Source organism: Rattus norvegicus, chromosome 4 (assembly GCF_021556685.1).
Source record: "Rattus norvegicus strain SHRSP/BbbUtx chromosome 4, alternate assembly SHRSP_T2T, whole genome shotgun sequence".
NCBI lineage: Eukaryota > Metazoa > Chordata > Mammalia > Rodentia > Muridae > Rattus > Rattus norvegicus.
In genome coordinates, this window is record NC_141537.1 from 131,046,688 (window position 1) to 131,068,331 (window position 21,644).

Genomic DNA, 21,644 nt, shown 5'->3' on the forward strand with positions numbered 1-21,644 from the left:
CAGGTCCTCTGGAAGAGCAAGAAGTGCTCTTAACCTCTGAGCCACCTCTCCAGCCCCAGTCAGTAGGTTTTTTTTTTTAAGTAGATGAGAGCATTTAAAAAGAAACGAGCATGTATTTTATTAATTGCCTAGGAGCTCAGAGAGCACAACCACAGTTGATCTTTTGAGTTCGCACAGCTTCCCTACAGGACCAAGCCAAAGGAGTTTAAACAGCTCCTGTAACTCATCAAGTTGTTGGCAGCGAGCATGGCAGCCACACACTTACATAAATAGCACTGGGATTGGGATGGCGGGAGCATATACATTTCACCACAGTTACCCCTTTAGGGGTAGATTTAGATTTAGAAATAGATGAGACGTGGGTGTTTGCCAGTTTAGTGATTTCACAGGTGAAATAGAAAACATTTAGGTTTTCCTAACATTGAAAGGACAACTGGTGAGGCCTTTTCAAAAGCCCCTCTGTGCGACCTAAATAATTCGTGACTACCTTGGACAATCTGACACCTTATCTTTAGCCCAGAGCTTCAGATAGGGTCTAGAGTCTGTAGCATTATCCAAATAAGAAGAATAAAATCTACCAGAAGCATTTTATTTTACTGAGAGTTTACTCAATGTATGTTTGTGTTAAATATCAAGAAACTCGGCAATAGCCTGGAAAAAACTGAAAAGACTTAATACTTCTACCTTGTATTTTGAAAACAGTTTAATAAAACCTTTAATGGGTGGTTATTTGAAGCTAGAAAAACAACTGAAGTTTGGCAGATTCCTTTAAACTTGCTGGGGGTTTATATACATTTAAATCCTGTGATGGTTTGTATATGCTCTGCCCAGGGAGTGGCACTATTAGAAGGTGTGGCCCTGTTGGAGTAGATGTGGCCTTATTGGAGTAGGTGTGTCACTGTGGGCCTGGGATTTAAGACCCTCATCCTAGCTGCCTGAAAGCCAGTCTTCTCCTAGCCGCCTTCAGATGAAGATATAGAACTCTCAGCTCCTCCTACACCATGACTTCCTGGATGCTGCCATGTTCCTGCCTTGATGATAATGGACTGAACCTCTGAACCTGTAAGCCAGCCTCAACTAAATGTTGGCCTTTATAAGGAGTTGCCTTGGTCATGGTGTCTGTTCAAAGCAGTAAAGCCCTAACTAAGACAACCCCTCCCCCTTTTTTGTTTATGTTTTTCCAAGATTTTTTTTCTCTGTGCAACAGCTCTGGCTATCCTGGAACTCACCTTGCAGACCAGGCTGGCCTTAAACTCACAGAGATCCACCTGCTTCTGCCTCAGGAGTGCTGGGATTAAAGGCGCATGCCACCATGCCTAGCTCATAAACCTCTTTCTTTTTGATGTGATATATTCTGACACAAGTGTCATGAGTTTGTAGGAAGTGATAGCTTGAATTTTAAAAAGATAGTCACTGCGCTCTCCAGCAGCTCATAATCAGGCCTGGAAAGATGACATCTTAGTTTCCCTTCCTGGTGCTGTGATAAGATACTCTGACAAATGAGTAGGATGAGGTAGAAAGGACCGGTTATTAGGTACTGATGTATTGATCTATTTAGTGATTTACTTACATCACTGCCTGTACTGCGTATTTGCTGACACGATTTCGCTGCCTGGAACAGAATGACCCGGAGAGACAGTGGAAAAAAGGGATCGTTGCCCTTACCAACCTGCTGACTGGCACTTCTGTAAAATCTCCCTCGCTTGCCCTGTCTCTCCTTGTGGTTTCATTGCTGTAGTTCTCAACCTTCCAAATGCTGTGACCCTTTAATGTAGTTCCTAAAATCAGGGTCAATGTTTTAGAGTCTAAAATGAGAATACAAACTGAACCCAGGACTGAGGTGTTTGACGAGATGTCCTGGCTTCGGTCTACTGCTGTCATCTCCTCTCTTCCACTCTCACTGGTGCTAGCTTACAGTTCAAGAAAGGTACAGTCCATCATGGTAGGAAAGTCAACACAATAGGAGCCTGAAGTAGCTGGATGTATAACATCCAGTCTGGAAACAGGAAGTGACGAGTGCATGCTGTTGCCCAGCTCCCCTTTTCATCTAGAGAATGGCGCCACGCACAGTGGACATGTCTTCCCTCTTTAATGTACTCGATGTAATCCCCCATGGGTATGCTCAGAGGTCTGTCTCCCAGGTGATTTTAGATTCTGTGGAGTTGATAATTTAACATTATCTATCACAGAAAAAAACATGGTGCATAAATCTTGTATTTTTAAAGTTTGCATTTATTTATTTTGTTCATTTGGAGGTTAGAATACAACGTATGGTAATCACTTCTCTTCTACTGCGTGGGTTCTGGAGACTGAACTCAAGTTGTCAGCCCTTGGCAGCAAGCATGCTTACCTGTTGAGCCATCCCCCTGGCCCTAATATTACCTCTTAAAACAAGTTAAAATCTCCAGTTAAGATTGTAGATAGACCAGAAGCACAGTGAGAACTGCTTCCTCTCTTTGTGTCTCTCTCAACCTTGATTTGATCTCTGGAATCCATATATAGGTGAAAGGGGAAAATTGATTCCACTGAGGGGTCCTCTGACCTTTCCATGTGCAATGATGTGGGTGCTCTCACACACACAGCTAAAAATAATATTTTTAAAGGGGATAACAAAGCTATTGTATGATGGCTATTTTAAAAATCACTTAATTGAAAACTTCATAAATTTGTACACTTCTGTATTCTTTTTTTTTTTTTTTGTTCTTTTTTTTGGAGCTGGGGACCGAGCACAGGGCCCTGCGCTTCCTAGGCAAGCGCTCTACCACTGAGCTAAATCCCCAGCCCCACTTCTGTATTCTTTATCTTTAAAAACAAAACGGAACAAAACCAGAAAGCCCACATTTCCTCATCGTTTGTACTTCCTACATGTACTGCCTCCAGTTTGCTCCATTAGGGCAGCATTTCTCAATCTGTGGGTCTTGACCCCTTTGGAGGTCAAACAACCCTTTCACAGGGGGTGCCTGAGACCTTCCAAAAACACAGATTTAGCATTACGAGTCATAACAGTAGCAAAATTACAGATGTAAAGTAGCAAGAAAACGAATTTTATACTTGGAGTGCTGTGCCAAGAAGCATTGGTGAACCCCAAAACACCACCAAGGAGCAGGCTCTCATCGGTACAAGGTTTTATACGAAGATGGGAGCAAGTGTGGGAGGGTGTCTATCCTGGCAAACACCTAGCTGAATGCCTAGTGTAAGCTGACAGGTGGGTGCTCCGAAGCCAGACCATGAACAATCACAGTCTGAAAGTCCATCTGAAACAATCACACTAATCTTTGATTAAGTGTTGTTAGGAAGTAGCCATGGAGTAACTCTGGCCAGGGACAAGCCATGGGTCCTTCCTGGTACTTGGGTTTAGCTGCAGGTCAAGTTCTCAGGCTTGCTCTTTTTCCGCTTAAGACGGAGGCTGGCTCCAAGATGGAGTAGGTTTGGTCTGCGGGGAGGGGGCTATCACAACATGAGGAACTGTGTAAAAGGGTCTGAGCATTAGGAAGGTTGAGAACCCCTGCATTGGAGAGATTCTCTCCTGGTCTACTTTACCTGCCTGCTCTATGTCATCTGTGATTGTGTAAAGGGAAGAGAAGGTAAGTTTCTCAGGTAAGGAGAACAGAAAGTACAACAAAACAAACAAACAAAAAGACTGGTGGTAGCACACACCTTTAAACAGCACATAGGAGGCAGAGACAGGCAGATCCATGAGTTCAAGGCCAGCCTGGTCTACAGAACAAGTTCCAGGACAGCTATGGCTATACAGAGAAACAAAACAAAACAAAATAAACAACAAAACAAACAAACAAAAAAACCTTAGAAAGTCACCACAACTTGTTTCCTAATTCCTGTATTCTCATTACTTAAAAAAAAAAAAAGTTCACCTAACTATAATGCATAACCAAGAACTGTGGAAACTTGGAAGGAGGGAAGGAAAGGGCTTGGAGATGTTGGGAATGTTTCTACAGAGGGAATAGAACCTGCCATATGGTTGGGAGATTGGACAGGACCTTCATAGATGGTGGATGTCTTGGGGTCTTCTATGGAAATGTCAAAAAGGACGACACACTGAGTGTGTAGGAGGACGCTCTATTAGGAGCAATCTAAGACTTTCCAGGGAAGAGAATGGATTGGTTCACCAGGGCCAGGGGACAGAGCATCCTGAAGTAGAGGGTAAGGTGTGTAATCCTGTAGACATGCTTCCTTTAGAGTGGTTTTGAAGAGACTCAGGTGTGTGTGTGTGTGTGTGTGTGTGTGTGTGTGTGTGTGTGTGTGTGTAAAAACTTTGCCAATTACTGTGTTATTTATCACCCCCGTGTTTTTATCTGTAAAACAGCATTGTCTGTAGCTGTCCCTAAGTTTGGAATCACAGCAGGGTATTTGAATGTGTGAAAGGTTTGCTTTTCTCCTGACTTTTCTGGTCACACTTTGTTTTCCCCACAGCCTGCTGCGTGCATGCTTTACTTCGGACGGACAAACTGAATACTTCAAAACATCACGGAGTCAGCAAGGACACTGAGCAGAGTTCAGGCTGATTAATCCTCACTGATAGCTTATCTGGATTTAGAATTACCTAGGAGGCTCACCTGTGGGCGCATCTTGGGGAGCTTTCTAGAGAGGCTGAACTCGGGAGAGAAGACTAGCCCTGAATGTGAATGGAAGCATCCCTGGTCTAGGGTCCTAGACGGAATTTCACCAGAGGATGCCACTGAATACTGAATCCATCATCTCCCTCTGCCTCCCGTGACTAATGTGACCAGCTGCCTCAGGCTCCTGCTGCCAGGCTTTGCCCAGGACTCCAGGATAAACTACACCCTCAACCCATGAACCACACACAGTAAACCCTTCCTTCCTTAAGTTGCTTTTGTTGGGTATTTTCTTATAGCACCGAGGCTAGTAATTAGCAGAGTGAGAGGAGGGATTTTTATTGGTTCTCCAGGAACTAGCAAAGAGTCCTTTACTCCAAAAAGCTGCAGAAGGCCTGCCAGGCACCCACTTCACATGATTTATTCCCTTTGAGACGCCATGCATTGAATGACAATGGAGGAGATGGGAGGAGAAAAGAAATGGGAGTGGGCATAGACTCTGACAGTTAACACTTCCACCGTTATTTATTGTTAATCACTAGGAGAAAACAATAGTAAAGTGTTTACCAAGAAGGGGTTAGCTTCTGCTTCTAGGAGCACCACGCTACAATTTTCACCCAAGGCAGTCCAACTCTGAGAAGAAGAATGTGTTGTCTGTGAACATCGATATTCTGTATCCTTCCCTTCCTCTTGGGCCTTTGTCTTCTCACAGCCCAAACCATCCCCAGCCTGGTTGGAGCGAGCCACCATTGGTCAATCGCAGTTCTGTCCTCTGCACTGTTAGTGAAACAGCCTCCAGCTCTGATCTTGCTGTTCTAGATGATTCTGCTGCCTCCTATGCCAATTCTTTTGGCAGTTGAACCTGCGGTTTGAGCATTCGGGGAGGAAAAAAAGTGAACCTTGGAAATATAAGAGCTGTAAAGCTAAAATCATTAAACTTACATGTCTTGATGGATGCAGAAGGCGTTAGAAATATTGGCCACAGAGCTCTCCAAAATCACCACAGAGGCAGACGAACCAAAGTCATTGTTTTGGGCATTTACCAATCCAGGGCTTGTTCGAAGGTCCGTGAGATTATGGGGAGATGGGTCACAGAAACAAGGGAAACTCGAAGCCTGGTGCCTAGAGTTTACCTGATGCTTGGTGGGTGCTAAGTGTCACTTTCCCCCCGCTGTAAAATGACAGTAATCCAGTCCATAGTGTGAAAGATTAAGTTATATAATGGGAGGGAGTGATAGACAGGGACAATTACTTTAAAACAAAACAAAAAACAAAAAGCCAAAAATCAATTCTTTCACTGTGTCTGTCCTACACCAGGCTTTGGAGGAGGAAGAGGAAGGAGAGGAGGAGGAAGAAGAGGGCTCTGAGCAGACGATGACTTTCCTGAGGTCACAAGGCTAGGGCTGCTGGAAAGACAGCTCAGCTGTGAAAACCAGCTCTGCAGACTTCCAGAATTCATTTCCCAGCACCCACGTTAGGCAGCTCCAGTTCTAGAGGATCAGGAACCCTCTCCCGGCCTCTCCAGGCACCCACGCTCACATGCACATAGCCTCACACAAGCATCTACGTATAATTAAGAATTATTATGTCCTAGGGGCTGAGGAGGGGATAGCTTCATTAGTAAAGCGCTTGAGTGGCAGATGAGTTAGACCTCCCCAAACGACATTTAAAAAGCCAGGTGTGGTGGCGCCTGCTCACTGTCTCAGTCTTCAAGGGATAGACACAGTGACCCAGAGGCTCACTGGCCGGCCTTCCCTGCCTGCTTATCAAACTTATAAGGCCAGTGAGAGGCCCTGTTTCACAAACCAAGATAAATAACGCCTAAGGAATGATGCTGGAGATTGACCTCTGACATGAAAATGTGAGTACTCTCTCTCTCTCTTTCTCTCTCTCTCTCTCTCTCTCTCTCTCTCTCTCTCTCTCTCTCGCACACACACACACACACACACACACACACACACACACACACAGTCTATCCTTCTCGAAGCACATTTCTAATATAATGTTCAGTAACATCTAAAAACAGAATACAGTTCTTAAGAAAATATCTAGGTAAACTTCACAAGGACGCAGAAACTACAAAGAGTCACATCTGTCCAACTCCAAACTCTACATTCAGCTTCTGTTGCATAGCTTCAAGTCTAGTCAGCTCTTAAAAGGTTTTAAGTGGTGCTCTGCCTTAGGAGGTGACTCGTCCATCCTGTGTGCATTTTTCAGGAGATGCTGACGGTGCTAAGAGGATCGGAGTGTGTTAACAGCTGAACATGTTTTCCTCTTCCCTGCCCATGTGCGCCTGTCAGAGTGTGGGATCTGCGTGCAGTCAGTTCTTTGTCCATGCTCTCTGGAGAGGAATGTTTCCCAGTGTCCTGCCCTCCAGAGGGGACATTCAATATTCTCTTCAGGCCAAGGGCAGTCCCCATGTGCCTCTCTGACCCTCTGCACTTCTGGTGTCAGATTTCAAGAGAAAGGGAGTGGCTGTGCCTGGGTAGGATTTACCCATGAAAACCACCAATAATTAAGAGCATTGGGATTTTAAAAAAAATACATGGAATACTTTAATTTGTGAAGCTGCAACAAATAGCTAAAACAGTATGATCTTTGTGTGTGTTGGAGGTTAAATAAATACTATTTTAAAAAGCAAAATGTGGGGCAATAGAGATGGGTCAGCAGTTAAGAGCACATGTTGTTTGAGGAGAAGACCCAGGTTCAGTTCCCAGCACCAATATGGTAGCTCATAGACATCAGTAACTCCAGTTCCAGGAGATCTGATGCCCTCTTCTGACCTCTGCAGGTAACAGGTACCTGTGTGGTGCACCTACAAACATGTAGGCAAAACATGCATGCACATAAAATAAAAATAAATAAATCCAAAAAAATTTTAAAGCAAAATGTAGCATTGGCCCACTCTAGGGACCAGGTCCATAACGCCATGTTCCAAACAGTACCAAGCCAGGGTCTCAGCGCATGGGATAAAGACCGAGTCACCAAATAATCATTAACTGCCTGGAAAAGATTAACAGGGCAGAGACCTTGCACCAGCTTATTTTCTAAAGTTCAACCCTTTAATTCATCCACAGCAGTAAGCCTTCTGGGAAAAGCCTGACTTTTAAATGAAGTTGTAAGAAAAGAGGAAGACATGTTTCGTCGTTAGAGATACCATTTCTCAGCAGAGCAAGCAGAAACCAAGGAAAAGATGACTAAATTTGATGTTGAAAAAAAAAAAATCAAACTTGAGCTGGGTGTAGTGGCACATACCTGTACCCTTAGGACTTGAGAGATGCAGAGAGGAGAAGCAGGAGTTCAAGACCAGCCTTGCTGCTTACAGCAACAACAATAGCAGCAACAAATTTTAATTAAAGGTTAAAATATCAAAATCACAAACAGGAGAAAATCAATTCCTGTTATTAGTAGGGATTCCTTTCTGTTTAACTCATTAGTTTGGTAATTTTTAAGTGTATTTGGGATGTATGAGCACATACAGCTTTATATAGAATACACACACACACACACACACACACACACACACACACACAGGGATACTGGGAGATGTGGCAGGATTGTAAGATTTATTTTAGGTGGTTATTTAAGACATTACCTTGAATCTGGACCAACACATCAGTGGGTACGCAGAATATAGAGAACAAGACATGCATTAAGGAATTTGAGAGATGTACACTGTGTTCAGAAGGGCCCTAACCCTGAAGCAGATTACGGTATAAAAGAAGTTCCAGATAAGGTAGTTCCAGACAAAGATGTAGAATGGGCACTATTGCTGGCTTGATTTTGTGTCTAGGAAGTAGCATTTGAAATAAGACTTGGAACTTGTATTGATTTCAATTGGTAGAAGAAAAGATCATTTGACCTATTGTCCCCAAGGATGCTGTAAAATTGTTGTCATCGAACTGTGGTCCCTCAAATAAGCAGCATTAATATCACTAGGAAGACGGTCAGAAGGGGAAATTCCCAGTCTAAGACCTACTGAACCAGAAATTCTAGGGAAGAGCCCAGAGATGTAAAGGAGATTCTGATAATAGATTTTACAAAAATGGTATGTAAAAAAAAAACAAAAACAAAAACAAAAAAACCCTTCCCTACGAATATTAGGGGAAGGCATTGACTCTTGTCTATTCTTCTGGTTCTATTTATTTTTCAAGTAGGTAAAAACTTGTTGGAGCTAAGTCCAAGACTTTTAAAGAAGAATGTGTGGGAGGGTGGACTCGCCAAAGGCCACTGAGTTGAGAAGCAACGTGGCAAGGCCTACACACAGGAGCTGGTGTGAGAACAGGCTGAAGAAAGACACTTGGAGAACCCTGGATTACCCAGACGGGACTGGCCTTGATTAGGTTTTACCCACACAAGAAGAGAAGGTGGTGAAGAGGCTCAAAAAAAGGACAGAAACCAAAGAACCTGGAGAAAAAGAAAGAACTTGATAAACAAAGCCAAGCGTGGGCAGGGACAGAGATGAGTGCTCAGATCTATCGTCTTAACCTCTGAAATTGCTGGTGTGCCACAGGGGCTCTGGTGAGCCAGGGCTGCACGTGATGCTATCACACTCAAGTCTGTCTGCAGAGAAAGCTTGGAGATGCTATTCCATTGCTGGCTTGGCTGGGAGCAGTCTCCCTGTGCAGGTGAGCCCAACGTGGAGTGGAGAGCATGTTTCAGTCCCCTTGATGAACTTGGCTCAGTTAACTTGCTGATTCTTATCTCAGTGAAAAGTACAAAGGTTTCTCTGTAATGGTAGGTGGTGAGTGAATCATAAACATTTTAAAGATAGATTAAAGAAAATGTGCATTTGTGGGGACGGGGAAACCTTGCTATGTGTTGGCATCAGAGTTACTGACAGCTATTAACATGTAGGGAAATGAGTCGGTTCTTACCTAAGAAATGCACGTTCTTAGACAAGACGTTAAAAACAGGAACAAACTAAAGAATTCTTCAGGAAACAATACACATGAATGAAGCGAGATGATTGAAGGTCAGACGGCATGAGAAAAACTGGAGAGGCCACTAACCAGCCTACAGAGAGGCCACCATGCAGAAGGAACTGCCTGGAGAACATTTGCCTAGCATGTGCAAAGCTCTGAGTTCAATACCCAGTAAAACACACACACACGCACATGCATGCACACACACACACACACACACACACACACACACACATGAACACATACACACACACAAACACACACACACACACACATACCACTTCTGCCAGGCGCATGAAAGTTTTACATGGCTGGGTTTAATATTTCAGTGGTGCCAAATATTTGAATGTTTTCCGTGACATATAGAATTTACAAAATAATACCTTTCCCATTTAAGTCTGGTGGTGAGTGAAGTCTGGTGGTAAGCCTGAAGTCTGGGTTGTAGCTACCAGGTTTTAACATGGACCCAGAGAGGATATTTCGCTAACTGAGTTGAGTTCCTGTCGTATGTAGCATTTGAGCAAAGCATATAGGTTTTTCCTTTTTTTTTTTTTTTTTTTTTTTTTTTCTTTTTCTGTTGATTCCCATTCAGAGATCCCAGGCCAGGAGCAGTGGTATTGAGAGAATAAGCTTTAAATTAAGAAAAATTAAAAATACAAACTGAGGGGTTGGGGATTTAGCTCAGTGGTAGAGCGCTTGCCTAGCAAGCACAAGGCCCTGGGTTCGGTCCCCAGCTCCAAAAAAAAAGAAAAAAGAAAAAGAAATACAAACTGATTATCAGGATATTCTCAAGAATACATAAAAACAACATTTCTAAGACTGAGAGGGAAAGGAGTGTGTTTTAAGGATTTCCAAGGTCAAAAGACTGACAGGTGTGTTTTGAACAGTCGATATTCTAATTTTAGGAGTTGCTGTTGTTAAGTTTCTACTGCTGCGATAAATATCATGACCCAAGGCTGCTTGGGGAGTGAAGAGTTTATTGCTCTTCACAACTTACAGCTGCTTCACTGAGAGGAACGATGGCAGGAGCTGGGGCAGAAGCTGAGGAGGAGTGCACTTTACAGGTCTGTTCCTCAAAGCTTGCTCAGTCTGCTTTTTCATGCAACCCAGAACCACCTGCTTAGGGATGGCGCCACCCACAGTGGGCTCAGTCCTCCTACACTAAACTCAGCTTTAATCAAGAAAACGTCCACAGGCTCGCCCACTGTCCAGTCTTGGGGGGACATTTTTTCAAATGAGGTTTCCTCTCCTCAAATGACTCTAGTCTGTGTCAAGTTGACAAAAAACCAACAAGGACAGGGCTTAAAAGCATGTGCACACACACACACACACACACACACACACACACACACAGAGGTATCAAAATTGTGTATTAATTTTCACCTCATTGTTGCACCTGTAGTTCAAATCCACATTACCTCCATCTCTCCTCTATAAAGTGGACCTGGTCAGGTCTCATATGACAGACCAAAGACAGACCTTTGTGCTGACAGTCATGACACTGCCATTGCTAGTGTGTATGGCAGTTGACTGAGTCTAAGATAGAGCTTCATGATGCTTCGGTTCCTCTGGCATGAGGAAGAACCTTGCAGTTGAAGGTGTTTACAGCGCATGCTACCATTGCCTCCAATGAGCCAGTGCCTTGGGCTCACAGCCTTGGGCAGCTGCATTGCATTTTAAGTAATGACAGCAAACGGGGAGAAGGTGATGGGCAGAGGTAAGAAGTCTGTGCTGGCTTTGAGCATCTGCCAATCTAATATTATTTCAAAAGACAAGATTTTTAAAAAGTGACAGCAAACCACTGAACTGAGAATGGGACCCCTGTTGAAGGAATCTTAGAAAGGACTGAAAGAGCTTGAAGGGGCTTGAGACCCCATATGAACAACAATGCCAACCAACCAGAGCTTCCAGGGACTAAGCCACTACCCAAAGACTATACATGGACTGACCCTGGGCTCCAACCTCATAGGTAGCAATGATTAGCCTAGTAAGAGCACCAGTGGAAGGGGAAGCCCTTGGTCCTGCCAAGACTGAACCCCAAGTGAACGGGATTATTGGGGGGAGGGCGGTAATGGGGGGAGGATGGGGAGGGGAACACCCATATAGAAGGGGAGGGGAAGGGGTTATGGGGATGTTGACCCGGAAACCGGGAAAGGGAATAACAATCGAAATGTAAATAAGAAGTACCCAGGTTAATAAAGATGGAGAAAAAAATTAAAAATAAATAAAATAAACATTTAATAGTAAAAAAAAAAAAGTGAAACACTTTGAAATGATTACTTTATGGTCTGGCTTTAAAGCAGACATCTGTCCTGTGGGAAGAAGACACAGAGAGGTGGGAGCAGTTGGGCGTTAGTGAAGCTCGTCCAGCAGTTGAACGATGTGTGTGCACGTCATCCTCACAGAGTACTTGTAGAACTAAATAGAAGAAGGCATGGGTCATAGCCGAGATAGATACATGCGCAAAGACAGACATTGCAGTCTATGTCAGGCAACTGAAGGCAAGAGGAGCTGTCAGGGGCCGGAAGTGCAAAGCCATTTCAAAGCACATGTCAGTAAGCAAGGCTCCCGTTCTGAAAGGCTTTCCCTTTTTAGCTTATTGCTGCTGTTGTTTTAAACAATGGCACTAGGGGCCGGCTCAGAGAGCAAAGTGCTGACTGTGCAAGTATCAGGACCTGAGTTCAGATCCCCGGGGCCCACATGAAATGCTGGGTGATGGCGCATTGCCTCCTGCAGCCCCAGTGGTTCACTCCTTCCAGAGTCAGGAGGTTTCTGCAGATGGTCACTTGAGCTCCTCTCCCTTTAACATGGACTCTTGTTGCTCTCAGTATATTGTTTTCTGACTATATAACACCAAGGCGGCTTGACTATTGTCCACCCATGACTTCAAAGTGACAGTTTTTACACACAGCACCCTTACCTACTCCAGCAGTGGTCTGGCTTGTGTCCTGTCCAAAGGCAAGCAGAGGACCGCTGCCTGGCCTCACGTGATTTCTAGCATTCTACAATGACACCTGTCCTAGGACCCATCCAGCTTTTTCCAAATTACAGAGGAAAAACGTCTTTGATGCAGGAAATGGGACAATGACAATACGTTTCTAGGAGATGGGAATTCAAGAGATTCCTACACGCATATGTGAATAACAGCAGTTACCTTAAGATTAGATAGCTCAGTAAAGCTGGGGAAAAAATCACAGACTCACATGGGTATTTGTGTTCTATATCCTAAAAAAATGGGAACCTCTATGATGAAATAATATATTGACTATGTTGTCCACACAATCTTAGCTCAATTACATATACACCTATTCAATATATACTTACATGTTTGTATAATTATGTATTTTATACACTTAATAGAATGTTATATTATGTAATGCATATCATAGTATATAAAATAATATATATTTAATGGCAGTCACGTGTCAATCAGCATGGCCCGTGGACATTGATCTTCGGCCTGTATAACTATCACTGTCATAATGACCACAAAATATCATTTCTATAACCTAAGCTCAGGTAGTAAAGCCATCTCCCTGGTCAGCTTTATCACAGACTTTTATAGAGACACTATGAATATTACAACAGAAATAATAGATATTTTAAACTCTGTTGGCTCATGAGCATAGTGACCTGACGTCTGCCATTTGGCTGGCTGCCTAAAAGGCAAACAGAAATGCATTCGCAGGTGGTCTAGCTTCGTCTGCTGACGAAAAACCGAGTCCCTGGACCCATTAGTCCAGATCCTACTTACAAATGTGCTTAATGTTTTTTCCTCATTCGCTCCTTCAAGGAGGCTTCTGGGGGTCTCTAATTCTCAGCTCTATGTGCTTAGAATGGTCTAGTTTTACATGTGCGCATTAAAGATTCAAAACAGCAAGCTAGGTAAAAGTTTGACACCTCAAAACTGAGTTTTAACATCAGTGCTACCACTCCCTAGCGGTGTCTGCTAGACATGCTATTAACTTCCCAAAGCATCTGCCTTTCCTTCACAAAATGGGGAGAATAACTGTGCCAACCTTCTAGAATTCCAATGATCAGATGAGTCAGCTTATACATGTATGTACTCAATAGACTTAGTTGCAAGTATTGTATATATTATACATGGGTCTGTCCCATAGAGGAACTAGTAATTTAACTGTATCGGTGTTACACCTCTGCTTAGGAACAATCAAGACCCCACGGCGTTAAACTAATGGGGCTAGGGCAGGGGAATAGCTCATTTGGTAATGCCCTTGCCTAACACGGACTTGCCTACTCCTGGACTCAGTCCCCACATAAGCGAGTCATGGTGGGGTACACCACCCTCAGCTACCTAGCAGATTCGAGGTCAGCCTGAAATATGGGAGAGCCTGTCTCTAAAATAAAATATAACATAGACAAGAGGGAGGAGAGGGAGGGGAAGTGGGAAGTGTTCGTCATTTCACCCTCCTATTACTTACAGGTTTTAGGTAGGCAACATTGCTGTGTCGGATGTCATTCAAGAGCTGGTCTCTGGGAGTGATTTCCACCAGCGGGGGCGGCCTATTTCTCGGCACTGGCTTGAGCGTTTTGATTACATCTTTGAGGTTGGTTTTCTCCTGCGACTCTCTGGCTTCCGGCATTCGAGATTTGCGTTGAATTCTCTTCAGCTTCACCACCCTGAAGGAGTCCGGGTCTGTCTTGTACTGTGGGGGTTGAGGCGGATTTTTGATCATTTCCTTTCTTGCACCGAAGGGTACTTCTTGAGCAGCAAGGGACCGCCCAGGTGAAGGCTGGAAGAATTCTTGCATTCTGGGATCGGGCATGGGTCCTCCCAGCCTCTCCCACATCCCAGGGGGCAGCCCCAACCCGTTCTCCAACATGGCTATCAGCTTTCTCTGCTCTTTAAGTTGCTGCTGCTGCTGCTCCTCCTGTCTTTTCTGTCTCCGTTTATCCTGGTTCCTGGTAAGCAGATTGGTTACCACCATTCTGGGACCCGGAAGCTCGAAATGGTAGCCCATCTTCAACAGGGTGTTGTTGGCCTTCAGAAGCCTTGATATTTCCATTTCGGCGTGGTGGCCCAGCATATGCCTCTGGTTGTGAAACCGAAGTTCAGTCAGAGTTTCGTTGAACTGGAGGCACCTCATGATGGCCACAATGCCCTTCCCAGTGATAAAGTTGGACTCAATATTGAGGGTGGTGATGCTCCTGTTTTCACGTAGCATGTTAGCCAAGGCGAATGCTACACTCTCATCTGCACCGACGTTGGCTAAACTGAAGCTTTTGATGTATTTGTTTTTCTTCATTGCATTGACAAAGTCCAGCAACATTTCTTTAGGGATGTTTTCGATGTTGTTCAGGTTGAGTTCCTTCATGTCAGGGTCGTTCTGTCTCACTCGTCTCAAGCTTCCGTCCAGGTCTGTCTGGTTCCCTGAAGGCCTTGCACTTACCTTCAGAAAACTGGTATCAAGAGCTAACTTCTTAGGGTCTAATTTGGCTATTTTCTTCGCACCTTTTCCTTTGGTCTCTGCCGTGTCCTTTTGCTCTTCCATTGCTCTAGTAGCCTTTTGCTCTTCCATTGCTCTAGTAGCCGGCTGCTGGCAGATGCTGGCATTATTGTGGACTTGTTCCTTTGCTTCATTTTTTCCTCTGTTGGCTTGTTCACCATCTCCATCCTCTTCATCTTCATCACCCTCTTCACCCTCATCCTCATCTTCATCATCCTCTTCATCTTCTTCATCCTCCTCCTCATCTTCGTCATCTTCTGTTTCTTGTACATTATTGCTCCCATTTGATTGTCTTTTCTTTGCAAGGATTTCACTGTTGAGCTTTTCTTTTAAAAACTGGGGCATGCTTGCAATGCCTTTCTCTCTTACTTCGTGCTGTTTTTGAGTATTTTCCTAAAAGATAGGTTCACAGCAGTTAGAACCCACAGCAGTGAAGAAATACAAAATGCAGCAATGTCTACCGGAGTTTAAAAATATTTTTTAGGGGCTGGAGAGATGGCTCAGCAGTTAAGAAATGATTGCTGCTCTTCCAGAGGACTGGAATTTATTACCCCACTTCCACCCCCACACGACTGGCTTCTGGCTGCTTAAAGCTGCTCGAAGCTGCTTGTAACTCCAGCTCCAGGGATCTGACGCCCTCTTCGGGCCTCTGTAGACACTGCATTCAAATACACTAAGGCTAGTCACACGCACACACACACACACACACACACACACACAGACACACACACACACACACACACACACACACACGGAATGCACACAATTAAATATAAAAAAAAAGTCTTTCAAAAATATTTTTAGGGCTGGGAAAATGGTTTCATGGGTAAAGTACTGGCTGCATAAGCATTAGAGTCTGAGGACCTGAGTTCAAACTTGCAGCACCCACATAAAGTAAGATGAAAGATGGGAGATAGAGACAGAGGAATCTCTGGAGGCTCAGGGCCAGTTAAGCCTGGCATGCAGTGGTGATTATGATACTAAGAGATCCTGACTCAAAGAGGTGAATGCTGTGACGCCTGAGGTTGTCCGGTTGTCCTCTCTCTCTCTCTCTCTCTCTCTCTCTCACACACACACACACACACACACACACATGCACACTCACTCATACACTCACACACACTCTCTCTCATACACAAAAACACATACACAAAAGATTTTGTAAAACCTTAAAGCCAGGCCTGGTGGCACCTGCCTTTAACTACCACCCTAGAGGCAGAGGCAGGCAGATCTCTGGGCTCTGGGCCAGCATATGGTCTCAATAATGTGTCTCTGACTACCCAGACCAAACTAGGGTCTTGAGAGAGACCCTGTCTCAAAACCAAACTAAACCAAACCAAAACTTAAATGAAAACCATTTTAAGTGAAATAACTCAATCTAATAAACCTTATGTATAATATTATTCTATGTATGTATACATACACATTTATATATGTATAGGAAAAAAGCTTCTAAACTTACTATGGAATTCCTGTTTTTGTTTTTGTTTTTCCAAGTCAGGAAGGTAACCCCTGGAAGAACTAAAGGGTCTGGGGGTGCCTGCTACTTGCTCTGTGTCTTTTGGTTTTAAGTTTTCCTTGTGTTGCTGATACAGAGGAGCCCACAATAAGCAAAAATAACCAAGTAAAGAGGGACTTTTGCAGACACATGCTTGGGATTGTGCCCATATATACATAAATATGCATATACACATTTCTATCCTGCATAACCACCTGTCCATATGAGAATATTTTACACTGTTTCTAGACCACCTAATGACTACTACAAATAATGTCAACAGGGACACTGTTTTGTTTTTAAAAAGACAAAGAAAAAGTCTGTACATATACAGTCCATGTGGCAAATAAATAATAAATAAATAAATAAATAAATCTTTTTTCGTGTTTGCAGTTCACAATTCATTGAATTCAAGGGTGGAGTCCTTGAGGGTACACAAGACCAAGTGCATTAAAACAAAAGCCAGTTAATTTTGCTTTTAGATTCTATACTTTTAAAAGTTGCTTCTTAAAACATATTTGGAAATGATACTGATTTTTACATCCCTGTATCAAAGCCTTTGTTCCCTGTGTCGTTGAAAGGGAGCGTTTGTATTCCACAGAGCTGTGTTAAGAATAGCTTTCTGCTGGGCTATGGTGGCGCATGCCTTTAATTCCAGCACTCGGGAGGCAGAGGCAGGTGGAGCTCTGAGTTTGAGGCCAGATTTGTCTACAGAGCTAGTTCCAGGACAGCTAGGGCTACAGACAGAAACCTTGGTCAAAAAAAAAAAGTTCCTTATACCCTTTTTAAAGGATCCACTGTTCTCATAGACATGCATGATGTTGCATTTCCTGAGACTATGAGACCATGACATGGTGCAGAGAAATGAGACTTCTCTGATAATCTGGGGTGTGTTTTAAAACCTTGGTTTGGATCCTGGCTCTGGGAAAACCGCCTTCATTACTCACTAGTCTCTGAAGCAAAGAGCCTTGAGGGAAGAGGCAGCCTTAAAATGGAACAGGATTAGGGTAAGATGTACAACTCTGCCCTGTCTGGGAAGGGAAAGTCTGTCAGATCAGCGTTCACCAGTTTCGCCTGCATCGACTGCTCCTCTTTGTGTGCATCTGTGCATCTTGCAGGTGTAATTCCCAAAGCTCATGGAGAAGTCTGACACCCAGTGTTCTGAGCAAGAACTTAATGCTGACGATACAGGGCCAGGTTGGATCTGACAGTTGACAATGCCGGCCTTAACTACCTCCTAAAACCTATAACATCCCATGCCTCGGCTGTCCCAGCAGGGGGAGCCAATCGTCAAGCTGTTTAATGCATGCCGGGGAAGGAAACAAGAGCACTGGTTCTGTAGTCCTCCTAAGGCTGGTCTTGGTGTGGAACTGTCTTTGAACCCATGGACCTGCAACTGTAAGAGGTCTGCAAATGACATGGCCAAGCCCTAGCCTGATCAAGCCGGAGATTTATTTCCCGGACTTCAGTTCCTGCTTAATGTTCACTACTTCCTTCCGTCACACCAATGTGATAAGATAGACCTGTAGGTGGGCCGGAAAAACCATACTAGGGAAATCTGTCTTCTGGTTTTTCAGTCATTTTTAAGTGCAACATTACAATTTTCCCTTTAGGGCCATCAAGACAGTTTATCAGGTACCTGCCACATACCTGACCTTTACACACACACACACACACACACACACACACACACACACTTATGCTCACACAGAGACACACACATGCATGCACACACATATGCACGTACAACTAATAATAAAATGTAATTAAAATTTAACTGTGGTTTATACATAGTAGGTTTGCAAAGCTCATGCCAGCTCTAGCTTTTAGACTGAAGTGTCTCAAGAGAGGACTATGTTGAAGATGCCTTCTTAGCCACTGATTTCCAGATGTCACCACTGATGCCCGATAATATACAGTGAGCCCACATTTTCAGTCTTGGGTTTGGTTTAGTGGGCATGGCCAGATTTCCTCAGAAGTGGGGAATCTTTGATATTATATGTAAACTATTGTATGTGCATAAATACTCTGGAGAAATGGGGAGTAGAGTTTGGACAAGCTTCTCAAAAGGAGAAGCAAAAATTTAAAAAAAGTCTTAAGAGCTGTTTCTGAGTTAAATCATTAATTACGTATCAGGGCTACAGACCACAGACTCCATCCACACAGAGACCCCAGTGCCAATGTTGACAGAGAAACACTGACAAGAGGTTATCAACTCCCCCTCCCCCTTGCAATTATACCATTTGTCAGAAAGTTACGGGTTGGGATAGAACTTAATACTATGATTTAATTTAGATGTGGCAAAATCTAAAACAGAACCACACACTGTGGTCTTCAGAAATCACAATTGCGAAACAGTCCCTGCCAGCCCAGTCCCGGCAGCCATTTGTGTCCCACACAGATCCCTGGTTACCTCAGACTGCACAAAACTGACAGGAACTCGTTCATCTTCCAGCATGCGTCTAGACGCCTTTTGCAAATACATGTAATCGACGAGAGACTTATGGTCAAAGTTTCCTGTGGGAGCCTTGTCAGTTTGATCCTTCTGGATCATCCCCACAGGAAGGTGGGGGTCAGGGGCCATGACTTCCATCTCGGACTGCAGTTCCTTCAGCTCTTCAGGGGATAAGTTGGCCAAGATCTCATCTTCATCAAGCTCCTCACTGAGGGTGTCTTCTTGATCTGAGTTCCCACTGTGCTCCGACATCGTTGGCTTTTTCTATCTGTTTCTAGATCACCAGAAAAGAAATAACCCAGTATATGTTTTTAAAAATGGACTCAGTATGAAAACTCCTCAATGTCTTCTAATCAACAAAGATCTCAGGCCAACCCACCCTTGGGAGATTTTCTCACTCAATGGTGTTGGTTGAGCTGCTGGGAGTGTCTATAGCTCAGCTCATGTGGGATCTATATTAAGCAAGGTTTTCTGGGCAGAGTCAAGTCGTGGAGCTACTACATGACTCCCTTTTTGGCAACTTGAGTCATCCCTACAAATCCATCTGACATTTCAGTACAGCTGCTGTGCGGGACAGCGAGTAGCTGGTCTATGGAATCTCTGCAGGAATAAACCAAATTCTTTTCCAAAGTCCTCCCGCCCCAGGGTCCAGTTCCACGCAGCCCACACCCACATGCTCCAGGGCGAGCCTGCGGCTGCTCATTTAAACAACTCACAAAACCTCAGAGTGAAAATCCAGCCAGCAAATGCAGTTTCTCCTGGAACAGAAGCGTCCCTTGTAGGTAGAAGGTGAGCTGGGCTTTGCCGGTTCTCTCCAGCAGGTTCTGGTAACCGTGCCACTGAAGGGAACAGCTCAGGTCTTGCTGTGGTATTCGCCCCTGTGTAAGTGAAACGGTGCAAGCTGCTGTTATCTGCATCTAGATCCTGTGACCCGACAGATGGGGATACAAGGCCCTGAATTTCCATGTAAGGAGGGAGGGGCTGAACGTCTCAAACCATTTATGTCTTTAGTAAGTGTTTATCAAAGCTAGCTGAATTAAGATGGATCTGAAGAGAATTTTTTTTTTTAAATCGTACTGTTGAATTACTGGGCAAAAAGGGCTGTGAAGAGAAACTTTTTTGTAACCTGTGCGGGAGGGACACTAATTTTTTTTCAAATTCCTAAAATACATTTATGTTAACCCAGCAACTCTACTTTTCAAGGTGTATCTCTCAGACACACTCCCAGGAAGTTGAAAGCACAATTATATACATTAATTGGCTACAGAAAGCTCTACAGCTGCACAAGACAGGATATTTTTGAGACAATAAGTTATAAACGAATGAATGTATTCAAATAAGAATAAGAGCTGGGCCGGGTTCTGAACACCTTTAGTCTCAGCGCTCAGGAGGCAGAGGCAGGCAGATCTCAGAGAGTTCAAGGTCAGCCTGGTTTGCATAGTAAGTTCCAGGACAGGGAGTGCTACATAGAGAGACCCTGACTCAAATAGATAAATATAAAAATATCAGCGAGGTAGATCATTGAAAAAAAAGAAACCAAACATTTCAAGTATTTTTAGGGAGAGGCATGAGTGTCTGAAGGGCTGGGCTGGGGAAAGGCTTTACCATTATATTTGTATATATTTTTATATTTTTTCCAGAGACAGAGTCTTTCTGTGTAGCCCTGGCTGTCCCGGAACTCAGTCTGTAGACCAGGAAGGCCTTGAACTCAGAGATCTGCCTGCTTCTGCCTAACAAGTGCTGGCCTTAAAGGTATGTGCCACCATAGGCTAACTTTTGTCAAATTCTGAACGTTGCAATGCTTTTCTCAGGAATTTAGATATTTTTGTACAGACTGGAACATAACATAAAGAGCTAGAGAGAAAATGAATTTTCCACCTTGTTTCCTGGTTGAGAGCAACTGCAATGAGTGCTCTGGCTGATTTCACACATTTCTTAGAAACAGGGTCTCCGGTCATTGTGTCATCTATATAGCCTTTGGCAGTTTGAACATGGAAGTCAGCTCTGCCCTCGGCTGCATCCCTCGCCCTGTGTTCTTTGGTTTATTGTTTGTTTTTGACATAGTGTTTGTTATGTAGCTTTGGAACTCACTTTTTGGTGTGGCTGGCCTTAAATTTGCAGCTGTCCTCATGCCTCCAACACCCAAGGGTCATGATTAAGGCAAGCATCACCATGTCCAGTCTGTGTTTTCTTGTTGATTAGATGACTTTTGAGGCAATTCTATATTTCTAGAACCACATAGTTTTTAAGATCTCCCTATAAAGAGCAAGTGCATAGTTCACATAACCAATCCTTAGTAGTTTCATAGCTAAACTGTTTTCACTTATCAGAAGTACAAACAGTTCTTCAATGAACATCTTTTTTTAAAAAAACATTATTTATTATATATAAGTACACTGTAGCTGTCTTCAGACACACCAGAAGAGGGCACCAGATCCCATTACAGATGATTGTGAGTCACCATATGGTTGCTGGGAATTGAACTCAGGACCTCTGGAAGAGCATTCAGTGCTCTTAACCACTGAGCCATCTCTCTAGTCCTTCAACGCACATCTTACTAGCTACATACTTGTATGTACCCAGGTTTATTTACTTAGGTTAAGTTGGATAAATTCTAAGAAGTCAGATAAATTGCAGGGTCAAAAAATATGAAGAACTAAATGCATTTCAGTGAATGTCTAAGTGGTTCTCTTAGTGTTATCCCATAGTAAATTATATCCATAT

General features: G+C 43.6%; 1 protein-coding gene across 4 annotated transcripts; it reads right to left on the reverse strand.

The window, feature by feature from the left end:
• Window positions 1-4,888: 4,888 nt before the first annotated feature.
• Window positions 4,889-19,839, reverse strand: Lmod3 (leiomodin 3). Of its 4 annotated transcripts, none has more exon segments than NM_001431837.1 (4): window positions 4,889-5,436; window positions 13,942-15,360; window positions 18,879-19,194; window positions 19,637-19,808. In NM_001431837.1, coding segments are annotated over 3 exon segments (1,740 nt in total). In that variant the 5' UTR covers window positions 19,173-19,194; window positions 19,637-19,808; the 3' UTR covers window positions 4,889-5,409.
• Between the last annotated feature and the right edge of the window lie 1,805 nt (window positions 19,840-21,644).